The 25596-nt window shown below is 35.0% G+C and overlaps 1 protein-coding gene across 2 annotated transcripts in view; it reads left to right on the top strand.

Annotated features, from left to right (window-relative positions):
* Positions 1-25596, top strand: part of LOC111516582 (ATP-binding cassette sub-family C member 4) — a 292552-nt gene that overhangs the window by 215752 nt on the left and 51204 nt on the right. For both annotated transcript variants that reach the window (XM_074178651.1, XM_074178652.1), the window contains one exon: positions 14888-15064. In XM_074178651.1, the coding sequence (XP_074034752.1) occupies positions 14888-15064 (177 nt within the window). The remainder of the gene's footprint in view (positions 1-14887; positions 15065-25596) is intronic.

The following is a 25596-nucleotide window of genomic DNA, read 5'->3' as shown; positions in this document are numbered from 1 at the left end:
TCCCCATAAGGATTATTTTCACTTAATAATCTCCCCATAATCCTTATGGGGAGAAAATACACAGAACACGGAGCGAAAACCGAGAAAACAGCTCATCATATATATATATATATATATATATATATATATATATATATATATATATATATATATATATATATATATATATATATATATATATATAAACATCGAAAAATGACATTATTCTTCAAAATATCCAAAAATATCAAAGGATAAAAACATTTTATTTTGTAATTTTATACCCACACACCAAGTTTCAAACCCATAATAAGTATTTCATATTTTCACTATTTTTCCGCACTCCTGCTTTTTCTACTTATCAAAATTAAAGCACACCTGTACTAAATCATTTATTTTAACTAAACTCGTCACCGATTTTTTTTTTTTGTAATATAATAATATTTTAAGAGCCTCTTTGATGTTAAAAACAAATTTTGAAAAATAAAAGTTGTCAAACTTGATGCAAAGTTCATCTAGTTTCAACGGGGCTTTCAAAACTATACAGTACTTCAGTTTTTTAATGAGCAAATGGCCTCACAATATGAATTAGAACAAAACGGAACATTAGGAAACATCATTTCTTGATTCTTGAAGCCCATTCAATAAAAGAACAAAACTCATAGTATTTACATTTACCTACTCCTCTAACAACACTAATTTAAAAAAACTGGGTAGGCTGTGAAAAAATATGAAACTACATAATGTGTTTTAGAAAACGTCACTGTCACTGAATAAATTAATGCCTGTTAGTTCAATGTAATGTATGAAAATTAAAATAATATGTTATCTTTACAAGAAAAAATTGAAATTGTGCTAATTTGTGGTGAAAACACATTGCATCGACAAGTGGCTGATATTTTTAACGCAAGACATCCTGGTAGACATGTACAGCAATCCACTGTAAGTAGGATTTTAAAAAAATTCAAACTGACTGGTTCAGTTGAAAATACTTTTAAAAAACGTCATAATCCATCACGCAATAATGATGAGGTTCAGTTGGCTGTCTGCCTGGATGTTATAGAACAGGGAAAATCAAGTATTACCAATATTCTAGATAGAACTGGCGTTAAAAGAGGAAGCGTAAGAGCAATTTTACATAAAAATTAATTCAAACCCTACAAACCCAAATTCATAAATACCTCAAAGGAAAGAGATTTCGATGTTCGACTAGATTTCTCTTTCTGGTACCAAGGAGAAGTAGAATTAAACAGAAAATTTCCTTACAAAATCCTATGGACCGACGAAGCTACCTTCACATCGAACGGCGTAGTCAGTTCCCAGAATTGTAGGTGGTGGGCTCAGGAAAATCCTCATTTTGTGATAGAATGTCGGGACCAATATTCATTTAAAACAAATGTGTTGTGCGGTGTTTTAAATAATCAGGTAATGGGACCATTCTTTTTTAGACACAATTTAACTTCTCAGGATTATTTGCAATTTCTAAATACTGAGATCAGTGATATAGTGGACAATATGCCGGTTGAAATAAGACACAGTCTGTGGTATCAATGTGACGGGGCTCCTATTCATAGTTCAAGACAAGTCAAAGAGAAACTATTAGAAATGTTCAGGGGCAAAGTTATTGGGCGAAATATGGAGCAAATATGGCCGCCTAGGTCGCCAGATTTAACCCCACTAGATTTTTTCTTGTGGGGTTACTTAAAACAAATCGTTTATAAACAAAGACCTTTTCGTGACGTGAATCACCTAGGAACTGTTATTAGAAACTCTATTTTAAACATAAACCCTGTGAGTATCAGCAACTCAATAAAATATGTATCAAGAAGGACAATTATCTGCATAGAACGCGATGGAATACATACAGAAATGTAGTGTATTTAATGTCGTGAGTTTTTTTTTTCGTGTTTTTTTGCTATCAGGTATAGGTACATGTTTATTTTCAGTTCCTTTTAATTAAGATTAATTCCACTGTATTTTTTGTTAAAAAAACAATAAACACTCTAAGATATTGTTTTCTAATGTTCCGTTTTGTTCTAATTCATATTGTGAGGCCATTTGCTCATTAAAAAACTCAAGTACTGTATAGTTTGGAAAGCCCCGTTGAAACTAGATGAACTTTGCATTAATTTTGACAACTTTTATTTTTCAAAATTTGTTTTTAACATCAAGGAGGCTCTTATAATATTATTATATTACAAAAAAAAAATTCGGTGACGAGTTTAGTTAAAATAAATGATTTAGTACAGGTGTGCTTAAATTTTGATAAGTAGAAAAAGCAGGAATGCGGAAAAATAGTGAAAATATAAAATACTTATTATGGGTTTGAAATTCGGTGTGTGGGTATAAAATTAAAAAAGAAAATGTTTTTATCCTTTGATATTTTTGGATATTTTGAAGAATAATGTCATTTTTCAATGTTTCTTTTTTTAAATGTCAATTTTGACAGGTTAAGGAAATCACGTGACCTATTTTGTAGACGCCATTTGACATCATTTCTTAAGCAAAATCTACTGCCAAAATCAAATTTCACATAAAACGATAAATAAAAAAGTTTCCCATTTGATGCGGACTTTATCGGTGACACTGTATATCTTCTATAAATTATCTGCGAGCGCAGATGACAGGATGACCCTTCAAACTGAACTGGTCATCCTGTTGTCTGCCTCTTTATACGGTCAGCGTTAAGGCAGCTATTTTTATCAAGTACTTTCTTGGTTTTTCTCATTTTGTATTCAATCGAGGACCGCCTGCCCGGTACTGACGACGCCCAAAAGGCTGAAACAGCTGTCTACCGGTGGCTCTTGAATTGAAATCAATATGGGAATGATCAAAAAATACTTATCAATTTATTTTTTGATTTTCATGGAATTATTTTCCAGCAGCTTAACTGCATTAACCTCTCTGGATTTCATATAATTTCTAGAAACATGTGGATTCGTTTTCCGATGGCATTTCAGGTTAGCTTCCCAAATTTCTGCTACCACAGTTGTCGGTTGATTGGTCAAACCACCAACACTGACATAAAAACTTGGCAAGTTGACTTGGGTGTCACACCAATAGGTGGTTCCACTTATGTTTCGCTTGCGTTTACGCAGCTATTTTTATCAAGTACTTTCTTGGTTTTTCTCATTTTGTCTTCAATCGAGGACCACCTGCCCAGTACTGATGATGCCCAATAGGCTGAAACAGCTGTCTACCGGTGGCTCTTGAATTGAAATCAATATGGGAGTGATCAAAAAGTACTTATCTATTCATTTTTTGATTTTCATGGAATTATTTTCCAGCAGCTTGACTGCATTAACCTCTCCAGATTTCATATCGTTTCTAGATATCATCTAGAAACATGTGGGTTCGTTTTCCGATGGCATTTCAGGTTAGCTTCCCAAATTTCTGCTACCGCAGTTGTCGGTTGATTGGTCAAACCACCAACACTGACATGAAAACTTGTCAAGTTGAAAATAAACAAATTAATATTAATCGATTTATTTGTTAGAAACCATGCTCGTGATTATTTCTTTCCAGATATAGTGAAAATTATTCAATGAAGTGCTTATATTTGTCTCTGTGAGGACTTCAGTTACCATCTGTTATACTCTCACTGAGTAGAAGGAAATTAGCTTTCGAGTTCGTTGATGTGACAATGATTTAATATTTTAATGTCTATTCACTTCAATTTGAAGGGTCGGATGATGAACATCTTCGTACAAAAATGAAAGCGTTTTTCAATTAACCATACTGTTTTATAATCTGTTTTAGAATCTGTTTTAAAATCTGTTATTCTCATTGATTCCTGAGCTGATTTGTAACAACAAATTATTGATAATTCAATAATTCGCTGTACATTTACTGGCGAACGGCAGCTTTTGGCCGAAGAGCACAATGGTTTCATTAAAAGATTATTCTCATAAAATTCAAATTGACATTGACATGGGCGCCACCCAACTTTGTTGAATCACAAGTAGCAACCATTCATAAATCTGGGAAATTAAATGGGAATAATTGATGGGAACGTATTTTTGTGAAGTTTGGTTGTTAAGGAATAGAGTAAATAGTAAACAACTGAAATAAATACCTGTATATTAAAGTATGAAACAAAGGCTTTTGTGATATGGAAATCGAAGATATTTTTGTGAAAGACTGAGAACTCAATTTTGCAAGATCATATCACACCATAATTGAAAATTGCTTACTCATAGTACTATGCACCAGCTCACAACAGATAGCATCATAATCATGATTTTTTTAGAGATTTATCTGTAAGACTTCACCTATAGGTTTTTTTGAATTTGAAATAGGTTCAGAATAACATTATGAGTTGAAATAAATTATAAGTTCTGGCCTTATTGATCCTCTTCATATAACAGTAAAAATGATTGTGGAACACTATCTAGATGGACACCACCAAGGACGTTTCCCCACATTTGAAGAAAAGGACAAGATCAGAAACATCTTTACTTCTAGCCTTCAGCTTTGCTATGCAACAGCAAAGTGATTAGATTCACTATTTTCAACATGAACTACTTATTCAACTGATGTCATCCTACAATCCCAAAATTTAATTTCAGTTGAAACAAACCTATGTTACGTTTCAATTTAGCACTAGATCAAAACTGCTCCTATGTACCTTTTGAAATCTTTATGAATTTTTTAGCAGCGCTGTCACCAGATGCAGATTTCTCCGCATCAAATTTAGAATGTTAAGGCAGGTCCGAAAAAGATGTGTGCTTCGTGCCGATCGCACGAGGGCCGTGTACCTTTTTGAGATGAAGATGATTTTCCTTCTAGGTTCCACTCCAGAACGAGGCAGGAGACTAATACTTAAGGCTAAAGGCCTTTTAACTATCCTGAAATGGTGCGGGACTTACTCAAGTAGTGAGCCATTAAAAACAACAAAAGCTTCAGATTAGACTTATATTACAAAAGAAATAACTGTGGAAAATAAATATAACACGAAAATCCATAAAATAATAAACTTCCACTACAATTGTTCAGCTATTTTAGATGACCTTTGCCATTCTGTTAACTCAAGATCCTTAAGAAGCAATCGCATTTTTCCATTTGGGTTGCGATTCCACAAGACTAACTCACAACACAACAAAGTTTTTGTTTCGGGGTTGAAATTAGATGATTTTAATGTATTTCCACGTGTTAAAACCGAAAATGACCATAAAAATTATATATTAGCTCTTGTTTTCAAGATATAGTATCATTATATTATATATATGTATATTGAGTTTTCAACAAATGAAATATTTCATCACCAACAGTTGGTACACATGTTTGTTTACATAACACCCCTCTCATCAGCTGTTCTTAAGTAGTAAACATAACCTATGTGAGTTTGTCAATTGTACGCACGTGGTTGCTATTGAAATTATCGTGTGAAGTTGATTTTTAAATTAATTTAAGTGCTGATCTGAAATGCCTCGAAAGTGTGTGAATTCTGTCGATAGCTTTTCCTATATATGTGGTGAAATAACATTTAAGGCTCAGAAACGTAAAATGACACCTATCGTTAAGACAGCCTATGAACATTATTTTGGTGTCAAAGTTGGGGACCAAGATAAATCATGGGCTCCTCATATATGTTGTAATTCTTGTTCCGTCATATTGCGAGAGTGGCTGAAAAATAAAAACCGGGCAATGGCTTTTGCAGTACCTATGGTTTGGCGTGAGCCTACCATTCATACAGACGACTGTTATTTCTGCTTAACTCCTCCCATTAAGTAAGGTTTATCTATGAAGAAAAGAGGAACGGTTAAATACCCTAATCTCCCATCTGCTCTTCGGCCTGTACCACACTCAGACAATTTGCCAGTCCCTTCTCCACCCCAAAACTATGAAATTTCAGAGGAAGGTGATGAAGACTGTTTAGAAGGAGCAACCCATCCTTCTACATCCTATGACCCTGATTTTGAGGTAAGCGATAGGTCTAGTGATCCGCACAGAATTAGTCAAGCAAAGTTGAGTGACCTCATAAGAGATCTTCGCTTGTCTAAGGAAAAGGCTGAGCTGTTAGGGTCAAGACTACAACAGTGGAATCTTCTTAAACATGATGTGAAAATATCTCAGTACAGACAGCTTCAAAAAGATTTGCTTCCTTTTTTTGAGAAAAAAGAAAACCTCGTAGTTTGTTCTGATGTTAATGGTTTGATGGACTGCTTGAATTTGGATCACACTCCATCTGAATGGAGACTGTTTATAGAGTCTTCAAAACTAAGCTTAAAAGCTGTACTTCTGCATAATGGAAATCAGCTACCCTCTATTCCTATAGGTCATGCAGTTCACATGAAGGAAACGTATATAAATATGAAAACACTTCTCCAATCAATCAAATATGAACAACACAAGTGGCACATCTGTGGTGATCTGAAAGTCATTGCTATACTCCTAGGAATGCAATTAGGGTTCATCAAGTACTGTTGTTTTTTGTGTCTGTGGGACAGTCGGGATAGAAAATCTCACTATAAAAAAATGAACTGGCCTACACGAGACCTAAACCCTAATGAGAAAAATGTAGTTTACGAGCCTCTTGTAGATCCTAAGGATGTTCTCCTTCCCCCATTACATATTAAGTTGGGACTAATGAAAAACTTTGTGAAGGTCATGGACCAGGAAGGACAAGCTTTTAAGTACTTGAGAGCAAAGTTTCCCAGGTTGAGTGATGCTAAAGTCAAGGAAGGCATCTTTATTGGGCCTCAAATCCGTGAAATCGTAAATGATCCTGCTTTTGACATGATTTCAACAGGAAATGAAAAAAGAGCCTGGGAAGCCTTTAAAGGGGTTGTACATGGGTTTTTTAGGTAACAAAAGAGATGATAACTTCACAGCATTGGTTAAAGAGCTTCTTCAAGCTTACCACCAACTTGGATGCAACATGTCCTTAAAAATTCATTTTCTTCACTTTCATCTTAATTTCTTCCCACAAAACTGTGGAGCTGTGAGTGACGAACATGGAGAAAGATTCCATCAAGACATTGCCTTAATGGAACAGAGATATCAGGGCCGTTGGAATGAGGCAATGCTTGCAAACTACTGCTGGTCTGTGTGTAGGGATGCTCCAGAAGTGTTTTATAAAAGACAAGCTAAACGACAGCGATCTTGCAATGAATCGGATGGACTTAATTGAAATTTGGTGGTACAAACTTCTTTTATTTGTCAAAACACTAAGAATAATGTTTTTTTTTCATTAATTTTGTACTTAAAATATTCTAAAAAAAAACATAACAATATTGTTTTATGTACTTTCACTTTTCACGTATAGTATAACTACTCTTTAAGATTAAATACTATGTATCTCAAAAACCAGAGCTAATAAAAATTTTTCATTGTTATTTTCGTTTTTATCACCCCAAAATTAGTAGAAATTGACTAATTTAGTGTAGGAAACATTCAAAAAATTTTTTTTGTTGTATTGTGATAGACCGTATAACCAGCCACAAGCCAGTTCCATAGTACCTCCATCACCACCTTCACCGAAATCTGCGCCGAATGTTCAGATGGCAATTTCTGCCCAACCCTTCGGCAGCGAGGTGGAGCTATTGATGTCGTAGAGGAGCTTGAATTTAGTCGAGAACTTTCACTGACGATCCGGGGGAGTGACAAGAGATTGACGAGATTGCCGTACGTAAGCGACAAATGGAGGTTTGATAAGCACAGCAAGTCGATCAGAAAAGGCGTATGATGGCTGAACTCACAGAGTTCATGGAGGGGTCAGGTCGTGGCATCGTCGGAGTTGGTGAGAAGCACCGCTTTGAGGATGATTCAACGAATCGGTGCCGCTTAAAAATCGACAAAATGAAAGACTGAGTGAAGGCTCACTAGGAATAGCTTGGGGAGGGGGCTAATGACGAGGCAAATCAATCCCCATTTCTTTTTCTTCCTCACATCCTCTTTCACGGAGTACACGTTAGTTGTTTGGTGTACCCAGGGCACTGCATGATTGGGGCGATATCTACTTCATTTCCTTCTTCTCATCCCAGAAAGATACCAATTAGGTGATTGAATCACCAACTCTCTCCCTAAAGTTCATATGCAAATGAAAAAATCTGTCATTATAAATAAAAATAATAAAACACGTCTACTCGCGACCCATATAATATTTATAATAATGGTCGCGAGTAGACGTGTTTAAATATGCGCTGATATTCTCGAGTTTAACGGCTGTGACACTGTGAGTATCATTTTGATTTCTACACCAGTGAATGGGTTGAGAAATTTTGCATATAAACAACGAATTGAGAGACATTACAATCTAGATAGGAGAGTGACAATTAGTTAATTTGTAAAGTAGAGATTCTGAACAACAGGTCACGACGAAATACAAAAATGCGAGCAAAAATTTCCTAATCGCACAACAATATAAAAAAATTCTACAGTACATTTCTTATCTATCCCAACTAAAGCGCCCTTTACACTGCCGCTTGTTAAGAATGTCTCTCGGACGGAATGATATACAAAGTATTCTGCAAGAAATTAGACATAATAGAGAGGAACTGAAGAATGTAATTGATGCCAGCGAAGCCCGAATTCAAATAAGGATTCAAGAATCACACGAGAGAATTGAGGAACTAGAGAATGAAAATAATTTTCTAAAAAATAAAATCGAAGAATTGGAAAAAGAACAAAAGTCTAATAATATTATCGTTTTCGGATTGAATAAAGAACGACACGAAATAACATTAGAGTATCTTAAAGACGAGCTGAAAGCTCTACTAGAAGTAGACATAACCAGAAATCAAATTAAAAACATAATTTGTCTAGGATCTCGAAAAAACTGCCCAGTAAAGATCGAATTCGTGTCCAATTTCACAAAGAAGTATGTACTTTCGAATTGCAAAAAATTACGAGGAACCCAAATTTCAATAGCCAATGATCTGACAAGAGAAGAACTTAGAGTCTTGAAGAGGAATCTCAAATTATATAGGGATACTCTAAATAAAAAAACTTATATTAAAGGAAATAAACTAGTGGTCGACGGAAAGGAGCTCACAGTAAAGCAACTTCTACAGAAAGAAGAAAAAAGAAAGGACGACATAGAAACTAAACACAGTAGTACCCCTTCCACGCCTACAGAACCACTCCTCATTGAATCTATCATAAAGGAGACGGAAAGCTTACTACAAGAGGCTCTTAAACCTCCTACGACACCTACAAGTGGACTATCGTCGAAAACAGACTGGAATCTACCAAATAAGATACAAAATCGTAACATAGAAAAAATCAAAACGAGATCGGGTCAAAGGAAAGGAAATGAATGACATTTTGCTCAGGACGATTCATGTATTCTGAAAATATAATCCATTTTATCATTATAAATCTATATTGTTTCTACTACAAAAACTGCAATTTCATATATATATATATATATATATATATATATATATATATATATATATATATATATATATATATATATATATATATATATATATATACCGGGTGTCCCATATTTTATGTGACAGGCAATATCTGGTTTGTTGAAGGAGATACACAAAAATGTTTCATACAAAAGTTTTAGGAGTTCATGAGAGCTATATTTTGATATAATTCTTAAATATACAGGGTGTTTGGTGTAGGTGCTACAGACCAAAATTCCATTTTTTAAAATAGAACGCCCTGTATATCATTACATATTCAGATGCTACTTTGAATTCTGATATCATTTCATGTTTGGTTTTTGAAATTCGGTTACGGCGTTGTTGCGTTATTGCACTTTTCCTTAAATATAAAGTTTCAAAAAAACTTATTTACTCGTACACGAATCCAGTCTATATCTTTTATTAAATTGAACTAGACTAGACAAACCATTATTCTCACCTCTACGATACGATATCGATATCAGTTGAATATAATATTGAAATTCTTGAGAATGTGACTAACTTGAGGGTGAATTGCATTATATTGCACAATTTCATCAAGTAGCTTATGCTTGTTGATGCCATAGTAACAAATGTTGTTGAATTGTATCTACTGGTCAGTTCGATTCAGTGATTCTTTGCAAAACAGTAACTGTGTTCTTTGTGCGAAAACTCCAGTATGCCTTTCGCGTTTAGTCCAAGTGATTGCATTGATATGTTAATTTTTGGGGAATGTCAGAAAAACTGCCGTCAAGCACAATGTCTATACCAAGAACGTTTTCCAGACAGACCCATTCCGTCACGAATGACTTTTTCGAGAGTTGTAGGAAAATTGCGAACTGGGTCATTTTCTTCTACTATAAAGCATCGTCATCATACGAGATCTGTTAGAACTGAAGATTTAGAGATCAATGTGTTGGCTTATATTATTATTCATCCACATGTTTCTATCCGTACTCTTGCAGAAGAAGTCGGTGTGAGTAAATCTAATGTACAGAGAATTCTGAAAGAAAATAAATACCACCCATTCAAAATTCAGTTGGTACAAGGTTTGAAACCCACGGACTTTGAACGACGACTTGAATTCATTGCTTGTATTCAGGTAATATTACATGAAAGTCCTAACATATTCAGTCAAATTTTGTGGAGCGATGAATCGCGATTCCACAATAATGGAGTTGTGAATCGACATAACAGTCACTATTGGTCTCAAGAAAATACCCACTGGGTCCGCGAAAGTAATTTTCAAACTACTTGGGGTATTAATGTATGGTGTGGATTGTTCAATGGCCGCATCATAGGACCTTACTTTTTCAATGAAAATCTCAATGGATTGCGATATTTAAATTTTCTAGAAAATGATTTGATCCAGTTGATGGAAGATATTCCCATAGCAGAACGACAAGGAATTTGGTGGCAACAAGATGGTGCTCCTCCTCACAATTCACAGGTTGTTACTGAATATCTGGATAGAACGTACCCAAATGGATGGATTGGTAATAAGGGTCCAATTCGGTGGCCGGCTCGTTCTCCAGATTTATCACCGCTTGATTTTTTCCTATGGGGTTATTTAAAACATATTATTTCCACTACTCCCCCTTTGAATGTGGATGATCTGAAAATGAAAATTCGACTAGCGTGCAGTGATATTACGCCTGATATTATAAGAGCAACTTGTACGAGAGAAGTGATTCGACGTTTCGAAGCCTGTATAATATCTAATGGGCATCACTTTGAACAATTTTTATGACTTATTTCTAGGTACCTACCATTCTTATGAAATGATTTATCAAGTTATATTATTTACATTGTTTTTAATTAAAGATTTGTTTTTGAATACACCTCTTTCAATTTCGCAATTGTTTCATATTCAAAATGATTCCTGACTGAATTCCACAACTCAAAATTGAAACCATTACTTCAAACACCCAAAATTTTGACAAATTTTCATGTGATCTGATGCAGAGAGAATAATTGTATGAGATATTTTTGAAAATAATAGTCGTTCTCAAGACTTTACATTCTAAGCAATAACTCAACAACGCCGTAACCGAATTTCAAAAACCAAACATGAAATAATATCAGAATTTAACGTAGCATCTGAATATGTAATGATATACAGGGCGTTCTATTTCAAAAAATGGAATTTTGGTCTGTAGCACCTACACCAAACATCCTGTATATTTAAAAATTATATCAAAATATAGCTCTCATGAACTCCTAAAACTTTTGTATGAAACATTTTTGTGTATCTCCTTCAACAAACCAGATATTGCCTGTCACATAAAATGTGGGACACCCGGTATATTTAGTACTATAGGTAGCACTCTTATATTTGAGTTCTCCGAATGGACCAAAACATAAGAGATTTTAAAATAGACACTTTAAAAACGTTTACACTTAATAAACCTGAAGAATGCAAAGAGATTTTGAAACAAAACGAAGAAAATTCCAACTTCAAAATTATTCATAATAATATTCGCAGTTTGAATAAAAATATTGATGATTTCAAAATGATGTTGGATGAGATAAACTCCGATTTTGATTGTGTGATATTAACAGAAACCTGGAAATTACTTGACCCTCATATATATTGTATACCAGGATACAAACTAATGAAGGTGAAACGATGGAGTAATAATGTTTATAAAAAAAAATTACGAAGTTGATAGCGAAATTGTTGCAATAGAAAGAATTAAATTTCTCAAAGCAAAACACAACACAACAAAAAAATATTTTTTGAATGTTTCCTACACTTGGGGTGATAAAAACGAAAATAACAATGAAAAATTTTTATTAGCTCTGGTTTTTGAGATACACAGTACTTAATCTCAAAGAGTAGTTATACTATACGTGAAAAGTGAAAGTACATAAAACAATATTGTTATGTTTCTTTTAGAATATTTCAAGTACAAAATTAATAAAAAAAACATTATTCTTAGTGTTCTGACAAATAAAAGAAGTTTGTACCACCAAATTTCAATCAAGTCCATCCAATTCATTGTAAGATCGCTGTCGTTTAGCTTGTCTTTTATAAAACACTTCTGGAGCATCCCTACACACAGACCAGCAGTAGTCTGCAAGCATTGCTTCATTCCAACGGCCCTGATATCTCTGTTCCATTAAGGCAATGTCTTGATGGAATCTTTCTCCATGTTCGTCACTCACAGCTCCACAGTTTTGTGGGAAGAAATTAAGATGAGAGTGAAGAAAATGAATTTTTAAGGACATGTTGCATCCAAGTTGGTGGTAAGCTTGAAGAAGCTCTTTAACCAATGATGTGAAGTTATCATCTCTTTTGTTACCTAAAAACCCATGTACAACCCCCTTAAAGGCTTCCCAGGCTCTTTTTTCATTTCCTGTTAAAATCATGTCAAAAGCAGGATCATTTACGATTTCACGGATTTGAGGCCCAATAAAGATGCCTTCCTTGACTTTAGCATCACTCAACCTGGGAAACTTTGCTCTCAAGTACTTAAAAGCTTGTCCTTCCTGGTCCATGGCCTTCACAAAGTTTTTCATTAGTCCCAACTTAATATGTAATGGGGGAAGGAGAACATCCTTAGGATCTACAAGAGGCTCGTAAACTACATTTTTCTCATTAGGGTTTAGGTCTCGTGTAGGCCAGTTCATTTTTTTATAGTGAGATGTTCTATCCCGACTGTCCCACAGATACAAAAAACAACAGTACTTGGTGAACCCTAATTGCCTTCCTAGGAGTATAGCAATGACTTTCAGATCACCACAGATGTGCCACTTGTGTTGTTCATATTTGATTGATTGGAGAAGTGTTTTCATATTTATATACGTTTCCTTCATGTGAACTGCATGACCTATAGAAATAGAGGGTAGCTGATTTCCATTATGCAGAAGTACAGCTTTTAAGCTTAGTTTTGAAGAGTCTATAAACAGTCTCCATTCAGATGGAGTGTGATCCAAATTCAAGCAGTCCATCAAACCATTAACATCAGAACAAACTACGAGGTTTTCTTTTTTCTCAAAAAAGGAAGCAAATCTTTTGACGCTGTCTGTACAGAGATATTTTCACATCATGTATTAGAAGATTCCACTGTTGTAGTCTTGACCCTAACAGCTCAGCCTTTTCCTCAGACAAGCGAAGATCTCTTATAAGGTCACTCAACTCTGCTTGACTAATTCTGTGCGGATCACTAGACCTATCGCTTACCTCAAAATCAGGGTCATAGGATGTAGAAGGATGGGTTGCTCCTTCTAAACAGTCTTCATCACCTTCCTCTAAAATTTCATAGTTTTGGGGTGGAGAAGGGACTGGCAAATTGTCTTAGTGTGGTACAGGCCGAAGAGCAGATGGGAGATTAGGGCATTCAACCGTTCCTCTTTCCTTCATAGATAAACCTTGCTTAATGGGAGGAGTCAAGCAGAAATAACAGTCGTCTGTATGATTGGTAGGCTCACGCCAAACCATAGGTACTGCAAAAGCCATTGCCCGGTTTTTATTTTTCAGCCACTCTCGCAATATGACGAAATAAGAATTACAACATATATGAGGAGCCCATGATTTATCTTGGTCCCCAACTTTCACACCAAAATAATGTTCATAGGTTGTCTTAACGATAGGTGTCATTTTACGTTCCTGAGCCTCAAATGTTATTTCACCACATGTATAGCAAAAGCTATCGACAGAATTCACACACTTTCGAGGCATTTCAGATCAGCACTTAAATTAATTTAAAAATCAACTTCACACGATAATTTTAATAGCAACCACGTGCGTACAATTGACAAACTCACATAGGTTATGTTTACTACTTAAGAATAGCTGATAAGAGGGGTGTTATGTAAACAAACATGTGTACCAACTGTTGGTGATGAAATATTTCATTTGTTGAAAACTCAGTATACATATATATAATATAATGATACTATATCTTGAAAACAAGAGCTAATATATAATTTTTATGGTCACTTTCGGTTTTAACACGTGGAAATACATTAAAATCATCTAATTTCAACCCCGAAACAAAAACTTTGTTGTGATTGGTTTCTAGTTCCATTGTGAATTTAATGTTCTTGGGAATAGAGTTGATGTATTGGAAAACTGATTGTAATTGTCCATATGTTTGTGTGAAACAAGCTATCACATCGTTAGCATGCATATATCAATATACACAGTTTTGCTAAATTCATAGTCCATTCATATAACATTTATAGTTCTGGAGTAATTTCAATTTCCACTACATAGATTTTTGCCGCACATTGAAATACCGATATTTAAATATATGGTACCTATTGGTTGGAACTGAGTAATCTTACGGTTTGCTAATACGCTTCTAGTGATTTGTATCTTATTGAAATCCAGAAAACTATATGTGACAAGTTGTGGATGAAAAGTTCTAAAATTATCAAGAAACATATATTTCATAAAGTGTTCATTCATCTACCTTATTATATTTATCTTAAAATACATTTTGAACAAAAACCCTACGTTTTTTCTGAAACAGTGAACTAAATTACCTTTTAAGAAATTATCCTTATAATAACCTAAAATACTTTTTCAATTGTCGTAGATCATTCAGTGAGTGGTAGTACGGTAGGTTTAGCATTGTCTCAGAGCCTGATACTAACAGGTATGTTGCAATATGGAATGAAAGCTACCGCTGATGTCGTCCAACAATTAACAAGTGTCGAAAGAGTTCTACAGTATTCAAAACTGGATTGCGAAGGTCCATTCGAAACGCCCCAAGGTGAGTTAGATTATGTAGTCAATCCAACTGTGCTAAATGATTTCGAAATGTTCACATTTTCATCATGAGTAATACTGACATCAGTTTTTCTTCATCCATAAAAACTCATATATCACGTAATGTTTTTGATCGAGATGGAAACATGACAATCAAGCTGCTGAAAACCGAAACACCACAAACATACCTGACTGAGTCAGTGGTTCCACAGAATTGTAGGTTTTTCAAGTTCAGTTTCGGAAAGCGTCTTCAATTTGTTTTGGCCAGATAAAGAACGGTACACTGCCAAGTTGTTACGAAAATCCTTTTTTGTCAAAAAATTATTTTTTTTTTATAAAAGTGAAAATAATTATTTGAATTTAATAGAGAAGTTTATTAGGACTCAAATAATACAGTGATTCCCCTGTTTTGCTGAGCTCAATTGAGCAACCAAGATACCATTTAACACCCATTCAACACAGTAATCAATAACAAGTTTCTATATTTTTTGAAAAGGTATGCTAAGCTTGGCTGATTTCTGGGTGTGTGATACTTCATCTTTCATCTATACCGGGTGTCAACGAATCTATTAGACAAGTCATAATTTCTAGACTATTAGGAGAATTGAAATGAGATTTGGTATAGTTGAATGGTATGTGGAGAGGAATGTTTTCACATATTTTTCACTTTCCGGTCACTTCCGGTTTCAGCGGAAATGGCTCCGGTTCTGAATTTTTAAATGGAACACCCTGTATATTGTAACATTTTTGAATTTCTGAGACAATTCTGGATCAGAAACTGACATTTCCGGAAGTTTTTCAGCCTTCTTGATTTTTTCAGAGTCACTTTTAAAATTGCATCTAGGTGGCCATGATCGGACGTAAACTAATCTATGGACCTCAGGTGATATCAGAAAATTGCAATAGCGGAGTTTTAGTGACTAGTGTGTTGAATATGAATGAGACAAGTTTACAAAATAACATTTTCGTGTCTAACTATTATTTTTCAAATGGCGACCATTTTTTGACAAGCAATTTCCGAAAAAAGGATTTTTTGACGAATCTAACGTTACTAATTCATTTGCGATTGGATCAACAAATTTAACAAATTTAACTAATAATTTCAGCGATGCACTTAGATTTTTTGCAATATCCTAAGTTCTTGAAAATTCCACTATAGTAAATTTTCAAAGTGCATCCCTCCTTGTTCAAGACACATTTCAGCTCGTTCAATTGTTTCTCTCAACACGTTTTGTAACATTTGAGGCGATATACTTCTAAATGCCTGTTGAATCCTTTCTTCTAAGATTTCGAGAGTGGCTGGGGCTGTTGCATAGTAGACCCTTTCTTTTACATATCCCCAAATGGAGAAATCTAACACAGTCGGATCCGGTGAGCGGGCAGGCCACCGTACTGGACCGTTGGTTGCAATAACTCTATTATTAAAATGCTCTATTAAAAAATCAAGTACGTCTCTGCTATTATGGGGTGGTGCTCCATCTTGCTGGAAGTAAATTTGCCGTAAAACTTCTAAAAGCATATCATTAAGATGATCCTCGATTTCATTTTGAAGAAAACCCAAGTATCTAACCCCTGTTAACTGACCTTGAAACAATATTGGACCAATTATTCTGTTTCCAACGATACCAGCCCAGACATTGACGCCAAATCTTTCTTGAAAATTGCCCTCCCTCATTGCATGTTGATTTTGTTGGGCCCAGTACCGACAATTCTGCTTATTAAACATGAGTTAAGTAACTTTGAAGTCGAAAACCGTTTTTAAAAACAATTTATTTTATTCAAAATTACAATATAAATTTCTAGAGAACTTCTCACATCGAGATCTGCAAAATGAATGAGTAAAAAGTTACGATGATAATTGTTTCTGGATCCGGGGTGGGAATCTGCAAGCACTGCATTTCCTTGGATAGTCTGCAAAATCTCTTCACATAACTCCTCCCTCCTCAGGAGAAAACAATACGGATAAAGGGTTGTTTTCTTTAGGGTCCTTCTGTCGGTTGGTATTGCGATGGCCATTTTTCTTTTTCATCCAAAACCAAAGTATGGTGAATCCGGTAAGGAGTAGAACGCATATAGTTACACCGGGTATATTCCAAATTGCTGGGTGTATTAATTGGTTAAGGTATGGCGTTTGGAGTAGCTTGGCTTCTGTTTGAAGTTCTCGTATGGATTGGAAATTGATTGACTTCAGTATCAATGGCTTATTTTCGTGTTGGTCACCATTAGATTTGGAAGCCATATTCCATCTCAGTTTGGGAAGAATAAGTGGGTTTCCCAAAATAGTTTCTTCTTCGTTTCTATAGGTGAAGTTTTTCACAACGACACTGCAACCTTCTGGGATTTTCAGAAGAGTATTTGTTTCAATTCTGTGTACACTTCTTTTCTCGCAATCCGCTTGGGCTATAACGGATTCACTGGATGGCAGGATTAGGAGAAATCGGTCATTGATTTCTTCTATTATGGGGTGATTCAGAATGGCTTCATTCGTCAGGCAATTGGGTTTTTTGTCCTTCATCAGGGCAATAATACAGGTGTCGATTATAGTTTCGTCATGATGTTGGCACAGGAACACACCATCTATTTGAGGGCATGGTTTATCTTCAAACTGGTGATATTCGGTACCGAGTATGAGGAAAGGTTTATAGGGGGTGATGATTGTATTTTGGTATGGTAAACTAATAAGATTATAGGTTCGGAAGTCGTCTTCTAGGCAAATTGGTATATGTATTGCAAAAATAATTTTGTATTTCTCAATTTTTACTTGAGTTCCTGCCAGCTGGTAATAAAGGTATGCATTTTGAGTTTTCAGGATCTTTTTATGACCATAGATATTGGCCATGTGTTCGATAGCACTTACTAAATCGTTAAGTGGAATTACTGAAGGATGGAGATAACCTAAGTTGGCAAACATGATTGCATTTTCTAAATTGTCAAGAAATGTTATCAAACTTTGGCAATTTTCTATTATTTGGCTAAAGGCCCCCAAGGATGCAAAATAAGAATATAGATTATTAGTTCGGTTATTGAGCTCTTCTCTCAGTTGGTTGAGTTCATTTCTCAATAAGATTTGATTATCGTGAAGTTCGGTTATGGTTTCATTGTAGTTTTTGATCAGTTTTTGATTAAGAGAAGTCTGTAGTTTAATTTGATGATTGAGAGAATTTTGATTTTCAAATAGTGTTTCAATTTGTGAATCGTATTTAATTTCGTCATCATGATCTAACGTTCCAAAAAGCCATTTACTTGCTATGCCTAGACCATTAATTAGTCCGCGTTTTTTGCGATTACTTGAAATTATATTACTCAATTTAGTTTTTGTAGTGGTCAGGAAATATTTAGCTTGATTAAACGAATCATTCAGAATGATCTGGTCCTTTTCCGATTCAGTTTTATTATTGATCGATATTATTAGTCTCTCGTAGAAAAATTCAATATTTCTGAGTTGCATTTTTAAGAGAGGGGTTTCAATATAATGTAAAAATGTATGTTTTGTTTGAATGATTCTTGATTTTCCGAGTTCTAATGGTAAGAGTGGAGTGTCGAGTTGTTGAATTTCAATTTCTTGGCTGGTTATTACCTGGGTCATCATGAGAAGTCGAAGGGATACTATTAGGATCGGTGTGGTCCGTTCTGTCATCCTGTAAAGAACGTCGAGAGTGAATAGGTGGTTTTCTTATTTTCGATTTATGAATTATTGCTCCTGTTGTTGTTTTAATTTTGAGTCCTAAGTCTTTAGAAACTCGTTTTTTAATGTGTCTAGGTTTGGCTTTGTTACGAGCAGCTTCGCGATTCTGCACAAATACATCTTGATTTTCTGTGAACTCTACAGGGTCTTCGCGAGTCTCGTTTCTTTTATTGATGACACGTTCTTTATTATTTTGACAACGTTTCTGGATGTTCTCGTAAAGGGTAACCAACCTACTTTTCCTGTCATTTATGAAGTTATTGATTATGTGTTCGTCCGTTAAGTCAAAAGGGTCTAGTGATTTTGTATTACCCAAGACTACATCGTAAGGGGAGTATTTTGTCACGGAATGGATTGACGAATTGTACCCTATAATCGCTAGTTGGACTAGTTGTTTTATGGGTGTGTTGGGATGTTGTAGTTTCAGGACGCGAGTATTTTCAAGAAGAGATAGGTGAAATCTTTCAACGGGACTATTACTGTTCGAATTGCGTGGGGTAGTAACATGAAGTTGAATTTTGTGAAGTTTGCAAAATTCCATAAAGAGTTCTGATTTGAATTCGGTTCCACTATCACAAGTAATGGAACATGGTACGCCAAAATGAGTGATGAAAAGGTATAGTTCTTCTATTACGTTCACGGTGTTGACGCTATTTAAGATGTATGCTTGTCCGTACTTAGAGAAGGAATCGAAGATTGTTAGAAATTTCGTCTGTAGAATCTGAAATACATCAATATGTATCATTTCGAAAGGTTTAGTGGGTGTGAGAGTGATGGAGTATTTTATTTTCGGAGGGTGTCTATCATATTTGGCTTGTTGGCAGATATCACAAGCATTTATATACCGGATGATATCCGTTTTCATATTCGGCCAATAATATTTATTTCTTAATGCTTGGAATGTTTCGTTAATGCCGCGGTGACAAGATTTACTCTCATGGTGGTATTTCAAATTTCTTTTTATCTCATCTGAGTTTGTTAGATCTTTGACGAATTTCTTTGAAATAACCAAATGATAGGAATGATTTTTAAATGTATTTTGAAGTGTTCTTACAAGCGTTGGAATAAAATGTTCGATTGATTCTTTGACATAAATACAAAATAATTTTTTCGGGTCAATATAATTTTTGAAGGTGTCAATAATTTCTTTCTCGAGGTTTTTGGTGAAGTTTAATGTCAATCGAGATTTTGAAATGAAAGGTTTGCTTTTTATCATGTAGAAGGCTTTAGAATCGATCTTTCTTATTATTATTTGATTATTATATGAATTTGTGACACTTTCTGTATACGGTATTTCAAGAACAGGATTCTCTGCATTTGAATGGACCGTTTCGTCAGTGGTAATCTCCTGCTCAACGGGGTTTTCGGGGATCTCTTGTATTTCTTCGTTGTTTGGTCTCTCGTCTAAGGGTTGACTATTAGTATTGTTCTCGATTGGTGGTGGAATTTCATTCGGGTCTATTCCTAATAAAGCATCCCGTATATAATTTTCAATTTCTTCATCGATGTCACCTGGATTACAAATAATGGATTCGTTCTCAATAGCATTTATTTCAACACGTGAAAGAGCATCAGCATTTGTGTTTTGTTTGCCACTTTTATAATGGATGTCATAATCGTACTCTTCCAACTTGAGCCTCCAGCGAATAAGTTTTGAATTGGGATCTTTAAGACTAAACAACCATTTGAGTGGTTTATGGTCGCTTATAATGTTGAATTTCCTTCCAAATAGGTATGGGCGGAAGTATTTGGCAGCCCAAACAATAGCTAAAAGTTCCTTTTCAATTGTGCTGTAATTTATCTCAGATGGGTTGAGTGTTCTTGAGGCGTAAGCTATTGGTAGGTCGTTTCCGATTTTTCCTTGGCTTAAGACTGCTCCAATTGCGAAGTTTGATGCGTCAGTCGTAAGATTAAATGGTTTGGAAAAATCTGGGTATTGAAGTATTGGGTCATTAGTCAAGATATTTTTGCAAAGTTCGAAGGTTTCCAAAAATTCAGGATTGTGTTCGATTTTTTCACCTTTTTTCAAACATTTTGTGAATGGTTTAGTGATTTTGGCAAAGTTTTTGATAAATCTCCTGTAGTAGCCTAAAAGTCCGAGAAAGGATTTAATTTCTTTTGCAGTTTTTGGCAAGGGGAATTTTTTTATGGCTTCTATTTTCTTCGGATTCGGTTTTATTCCATTTGGAGTGATTACATGTCCAAGGAATTCCACATCCTTGCGGAGAAATTCAGATTTATCGAGCTGAATCTTCAGTTTGGTTTCTCTGAGACGTTGGAATACTAGTTTGAGGTTTGCGATATGTTCTTCGAGGCTGGAACTGAAAATAATAATGTCGTCCATGTAAACTAAGCAGACTTTTCCTTGAAGATTTCTTAGGACGTCATCCATCACACGTTGAAATGTAGATGGGGCGTTCCTCAAACCAAAAGGCATGCGCAGATACTCGTAGTGACCTTGCTCAACGCTGAAAGCAGTTTTCGAAACTGAGTTGGGGTCCATTTCAATCTGGTGGAAGCCAGATGCCAAATCTAGTGTGGAAAAATATTGGCAACGTCCAAGTTTGTCCAGAATGTCGTTAATGTTAGGTAAGGGATACCGGTCTTCAATAGTTTTTTCATTCACTTTCCTGTAGTCTACCACAATTCGCCACTTTTGTTTACCACTTGCGTCTGTCTTCTTCGGGACTACCCAAATTGGACTACTCCATGGGCTCTGACTGGGTCGTATTATTCCGTCTTCTAGCATTCTTGAAATTTGCTTCTGCACCTCTTCTTTATGAATAAAGGGGTACCGATATGATTTCGAATGGACCGGGACTTCGTCCGTTGTTTTAATTACATGTTTAACTTGATTTGTAAAGGAAAGTTTCTCATTGCTTTTATGAAAAATATCAGTGTATTCTTTACATAGCTTAATAATTGCTTGTTTTTCTTCTAAATTCAAGTGATCGACCCTAATTAGATGTTCTATATTTTGTTTTAAAGTGATTTTTGAATTTTCAGGCAAAAAATTTTCAACGTGGAAAAATTCAAATTTTTCTTTGAGACACCCTGTTAAAGGAATTACTTCAATAGGTGTTTTTATTACTACGGTAACTCGTGTATCAGTGTTGTTTATAATTTCTGTCTTTGCAAATCCGTGTTTCGCTGTAGATAAGGTTTCCGGTAAATAAAGAGTGTCAAGTTTCATCTCGGGTATAATGACATCGCCCTCATAGAAATTAACAGGAATTTTAATAGCCGCGATTTCATGTGAATCCACTGAGATTGTGAAATGTTGTCTATTCAACTTATAAAAAATTGGAATGCATAGATTTTCATTAATAAGTTGGTTTCTTTTAAAATCAATAGAAAATTTTAAATTTCGAATATCGTTAAGGCCAAGTAACCCATCAAATTGATTATGAAATTGAAATAATATGAAATTTATTTTATCGGAAGATTTAAATTCAGGAAAGGCCGGTATTTCGGCTCTGAATAAGGATTCTTTCTCGCCGATAGCTGTTTTGATTTTCGTTGGATTTTGGTATATAAATTCTGGAAAATATTTTTCTGCAATGGCTGGATTTAATATAGAGTTCATACTACCGGTGTCTATTAGTAATTTGATAGGCGGATTTTTAATTTCAATGAACGGTAGGTCGGTTGAGTGGGCATCCGAGAAAATCTCGTTTATACAGGGGGATCGGTTTGAGATATTGACCAAAAATTTTCATCCGGGTTCGGTTGAGAGGGTTCAGTATCTTTTTCTTCGATATTATCGTAGTGTGTTGGGTATTCGTAATCATAGCATTCGGTATTACCGGAGTATATATTTTCGTTTTGGGCAATTTGATTAGTTTCGTCAAAATAGTCATCATTTTCGGGTGAGGTTTCTTTACTGTCAATTTGGTAAAGTTCCTCAGATTGGAAATTTTGAGGACCCGTGGGTCTAAATTGATTAAATTTGGGAATATTGGAAGTTTTATATGTATTCCTTGAAGTTGTTGACATTGGTTCTGGATTATAATTCGGAACGTGTCCGGTGGGCTTAAATACATTTCTGGGGGGACCGAATACTTGTCTATTTGTCGGATACTTTGTGACAGTGGGTCTAGGTTGGATCGGTATGGGTTTACTAGGAAATCTGTTTGGGTTATTTTGAAAATTCTGAAAACTAGGTGGAATTTGGTGATTAGGGACTGTCTGCGTGTATCGCTGTATTGGGGGGTTTGATTGATTCGATTGGAATGTTCGAGAATATTGCTGTGTATTGGAAATGGGGTTTTGCAAATAGGTTGTTTGCTGTCTAGGACGATCTGGGGTATTTTTCGGTAAATTGTTTTGGTTACTGAGTTGTCTAAAATTATTTTGTGCATAGAAAAAGTTTTCTTCTTCTATCATATAACTAATAGCAGTTTCAATACTGTCCGGATTTTTAAATCTAACTGTTTGTTGTAAGGGAGCCGGGAGATTTCTTATAAGAGTTCTCAATGACATAACTTGATATTGTCGCCTATAAATAATTTTTGTTGCTTCATCCATTTCTTGAATACTATAAGAATTTATTCTTTGAATCAAATGACTACGAAGAACTTGTAGTCTTTTTGCAAAATCTAATGGTTGTTCGTTTTTGAAAGGTCTGGCTACAAGAAGGTCTTGTTCTAAACACTCCAAACTTCTCTTATCTCCAAAACATTGAATGAGCGCCTCTTTAATTAAGGCCCAGTTATTTAACTCTATTCTACTTCCTACTAAGAGATTGGCTCTACCAATTAATTTTGATTGAATGACCTTCAGTAAATATTGCTTGAAAATAGGATCTGTTGAATTTGAATAAGTAGAATTTAGAAAATCACAATTTGAAATGAACTGACTTAATCCGTTTTGATTGCCATCGTATGGCGTAATCATATCTACATATAATCTAAGCATACTAACGTTAATTTGTTCTGTGTTTCCGTTAGGCATTGTTTCTTCTAAAACCACAGTAGTATTAATGTTATTTATTAAATTTTCAATTTCTGAATCAAGATTCATCAAAATTTTACGTTATTATTCAATGTAATATCCTATTCAGGATTGAATTTGAGAATCAAGAAAAAATACTTATATATGTTTGCCTAAATCTAATGTTTTCCTATTCAGGGAAATGGGTAAAAAAGGAACTCGGTACTTACTTGTACTTCAGAGCTGCTTTTTTGATGTGATTCTTCTGCTTCCTCGTGTGAACTCCAGAGGTAGGTAGTAAACGCCAAAGAGTTGAAACTCACGTTCAATTTTCGGAATCGGACCCGATGCCGTGAACTTCGCGAAAACGAACTGCGAAATAATCCTACAGCGACTGCGCCAGTTAAGTAACTTTGAAGTCGAAAACCGTTTTTAAAAACAATTTATTTTATTCAAAATTACAATATAAATTTCTAGAGAACTTCTCACATCGAGATCTGCAAAATGAATGAGTAAAAAGTTACGATGATAATTGTTTCTGGATCCGGGGTGGGAATCTGCAAGCACTGCATTTCCTTGGATAGTCTGCAAAATCTCTTCACATAACTCATGCCATTATTTGTAAACCGTGATTCGTCGGAAAATAGAATGAAGTTGATAAAATTTGGGTTAACTCTATGATTTTGAAGCAACCAATCACAAAATACTACTCTTCCATTGCCGTCGTCAGCATACAAATGTTGATGTAACTGATATTTAAATGCTCGATATCCGTGCTTTTTCAGTATTTTTCTTGCTGATTCGTGACTTATCTGCATTTCTCTACTAATTTCTCTTAAAGAAACCGTTTTGTCAACTTCTACCATAGCAAGAACGTTAATCTCAGTCTCCTCATTTATGACAAACCTCTGTTCTGCGTCTCGATTTCCCTCTTGCCTAAAACGACTTTCAACATAGGGAAAATACTGATGAGATGGGTGTTGCCGATTGGGATATCTCTGAGCATACAACTCAGCAGCTTTCCTTGAATTTCTGTGGCATTCTCCAAACAATAACAACATATCCACTTTTTCACTTTGAGTATACATTATTTCGACGAAAAATTAACGAAAATCAAGAGAAACTTCTACTTTCTGCTCATAAAGCTTATGTCACTGTCATAACCTAGGTGAGCGTTTTGTTCTCCAAAGTGGACTTGATGGAAATAACCGCAAAATATTATGCATCATTCCTATCCATGGCACCCTTGACAAAAGTAAATGAATTTGTATCGAGTATTTTCCTCAGTAATATTTAATTTATGTTCTTATTTGTAATCCAATCGCAAATATATTAGTATCGTTAGATTTGTCAAAAAATTCTTTTTTCGGAAAGTGCTTGTCAAAAAATGGTCGCCATTTGAAAAATAATAGTTAGACACGAAAATGTTATTTTGTAAACTTGTCTCATTCATATTCAACACACTTGTCACTAAAACTCCGCTATTGCAATTTTCTGATATCACCTGAGGTCCATAGATTAGTTTACGTCCGATCATGGCCACCTAGATGCAATTTTAAAAGTGACTCTGAAAAAATCAAGTAGGCTGAAAAACTTCCGGAAATGTCAGTTTCTGATCAAGAATTGTCTCAGAAATCCAAAAATGTTACAATATACAGGGTGTTCCATTTAAAAATTCAGAACCGGAGCCATTTCCGCTGAAACCGGAAGTGACCGGAAAGTGAAAAATATGTGAAAACATTCCTCTCCACATACCATTTATCTGTACCAAATCTCGTTTTGATACACCTAATAGTCTAGAAGTTATGACTTGTCTAATAGATTCGTTGACACCCGGTATACCTACATTTTTGTCATTTCTGTGATTTGCTTGATCGATAAATCACTACATTATTATCCGTAGTATGTGCTGGTCAGGC

This window comes from Leptinotarsa decemlineata, unplaced genomic scaffold (genome assembly GCF_025532065.1).
Source record: "Leptinotarsa decemlineata unplaced genomic scaffold, Ldec_3_MD MMD2_tig00004204_RagTag_RagTag, whole genome shotgun sequence".
Classification (NCBI taxonomy): domain Eukaryota; kingdom Metazoa; phylum Arthropoda; class Insecta; order Coleoptera; family Chrysomelidae; genus Leptinotarsa; species Leptinotarsa decemlineata.
The sequence above is the reverse complement of the archived record's forward strand: the minus strand, read 5'-3'. Positions and strand labels throughout refer to the sequence as shown.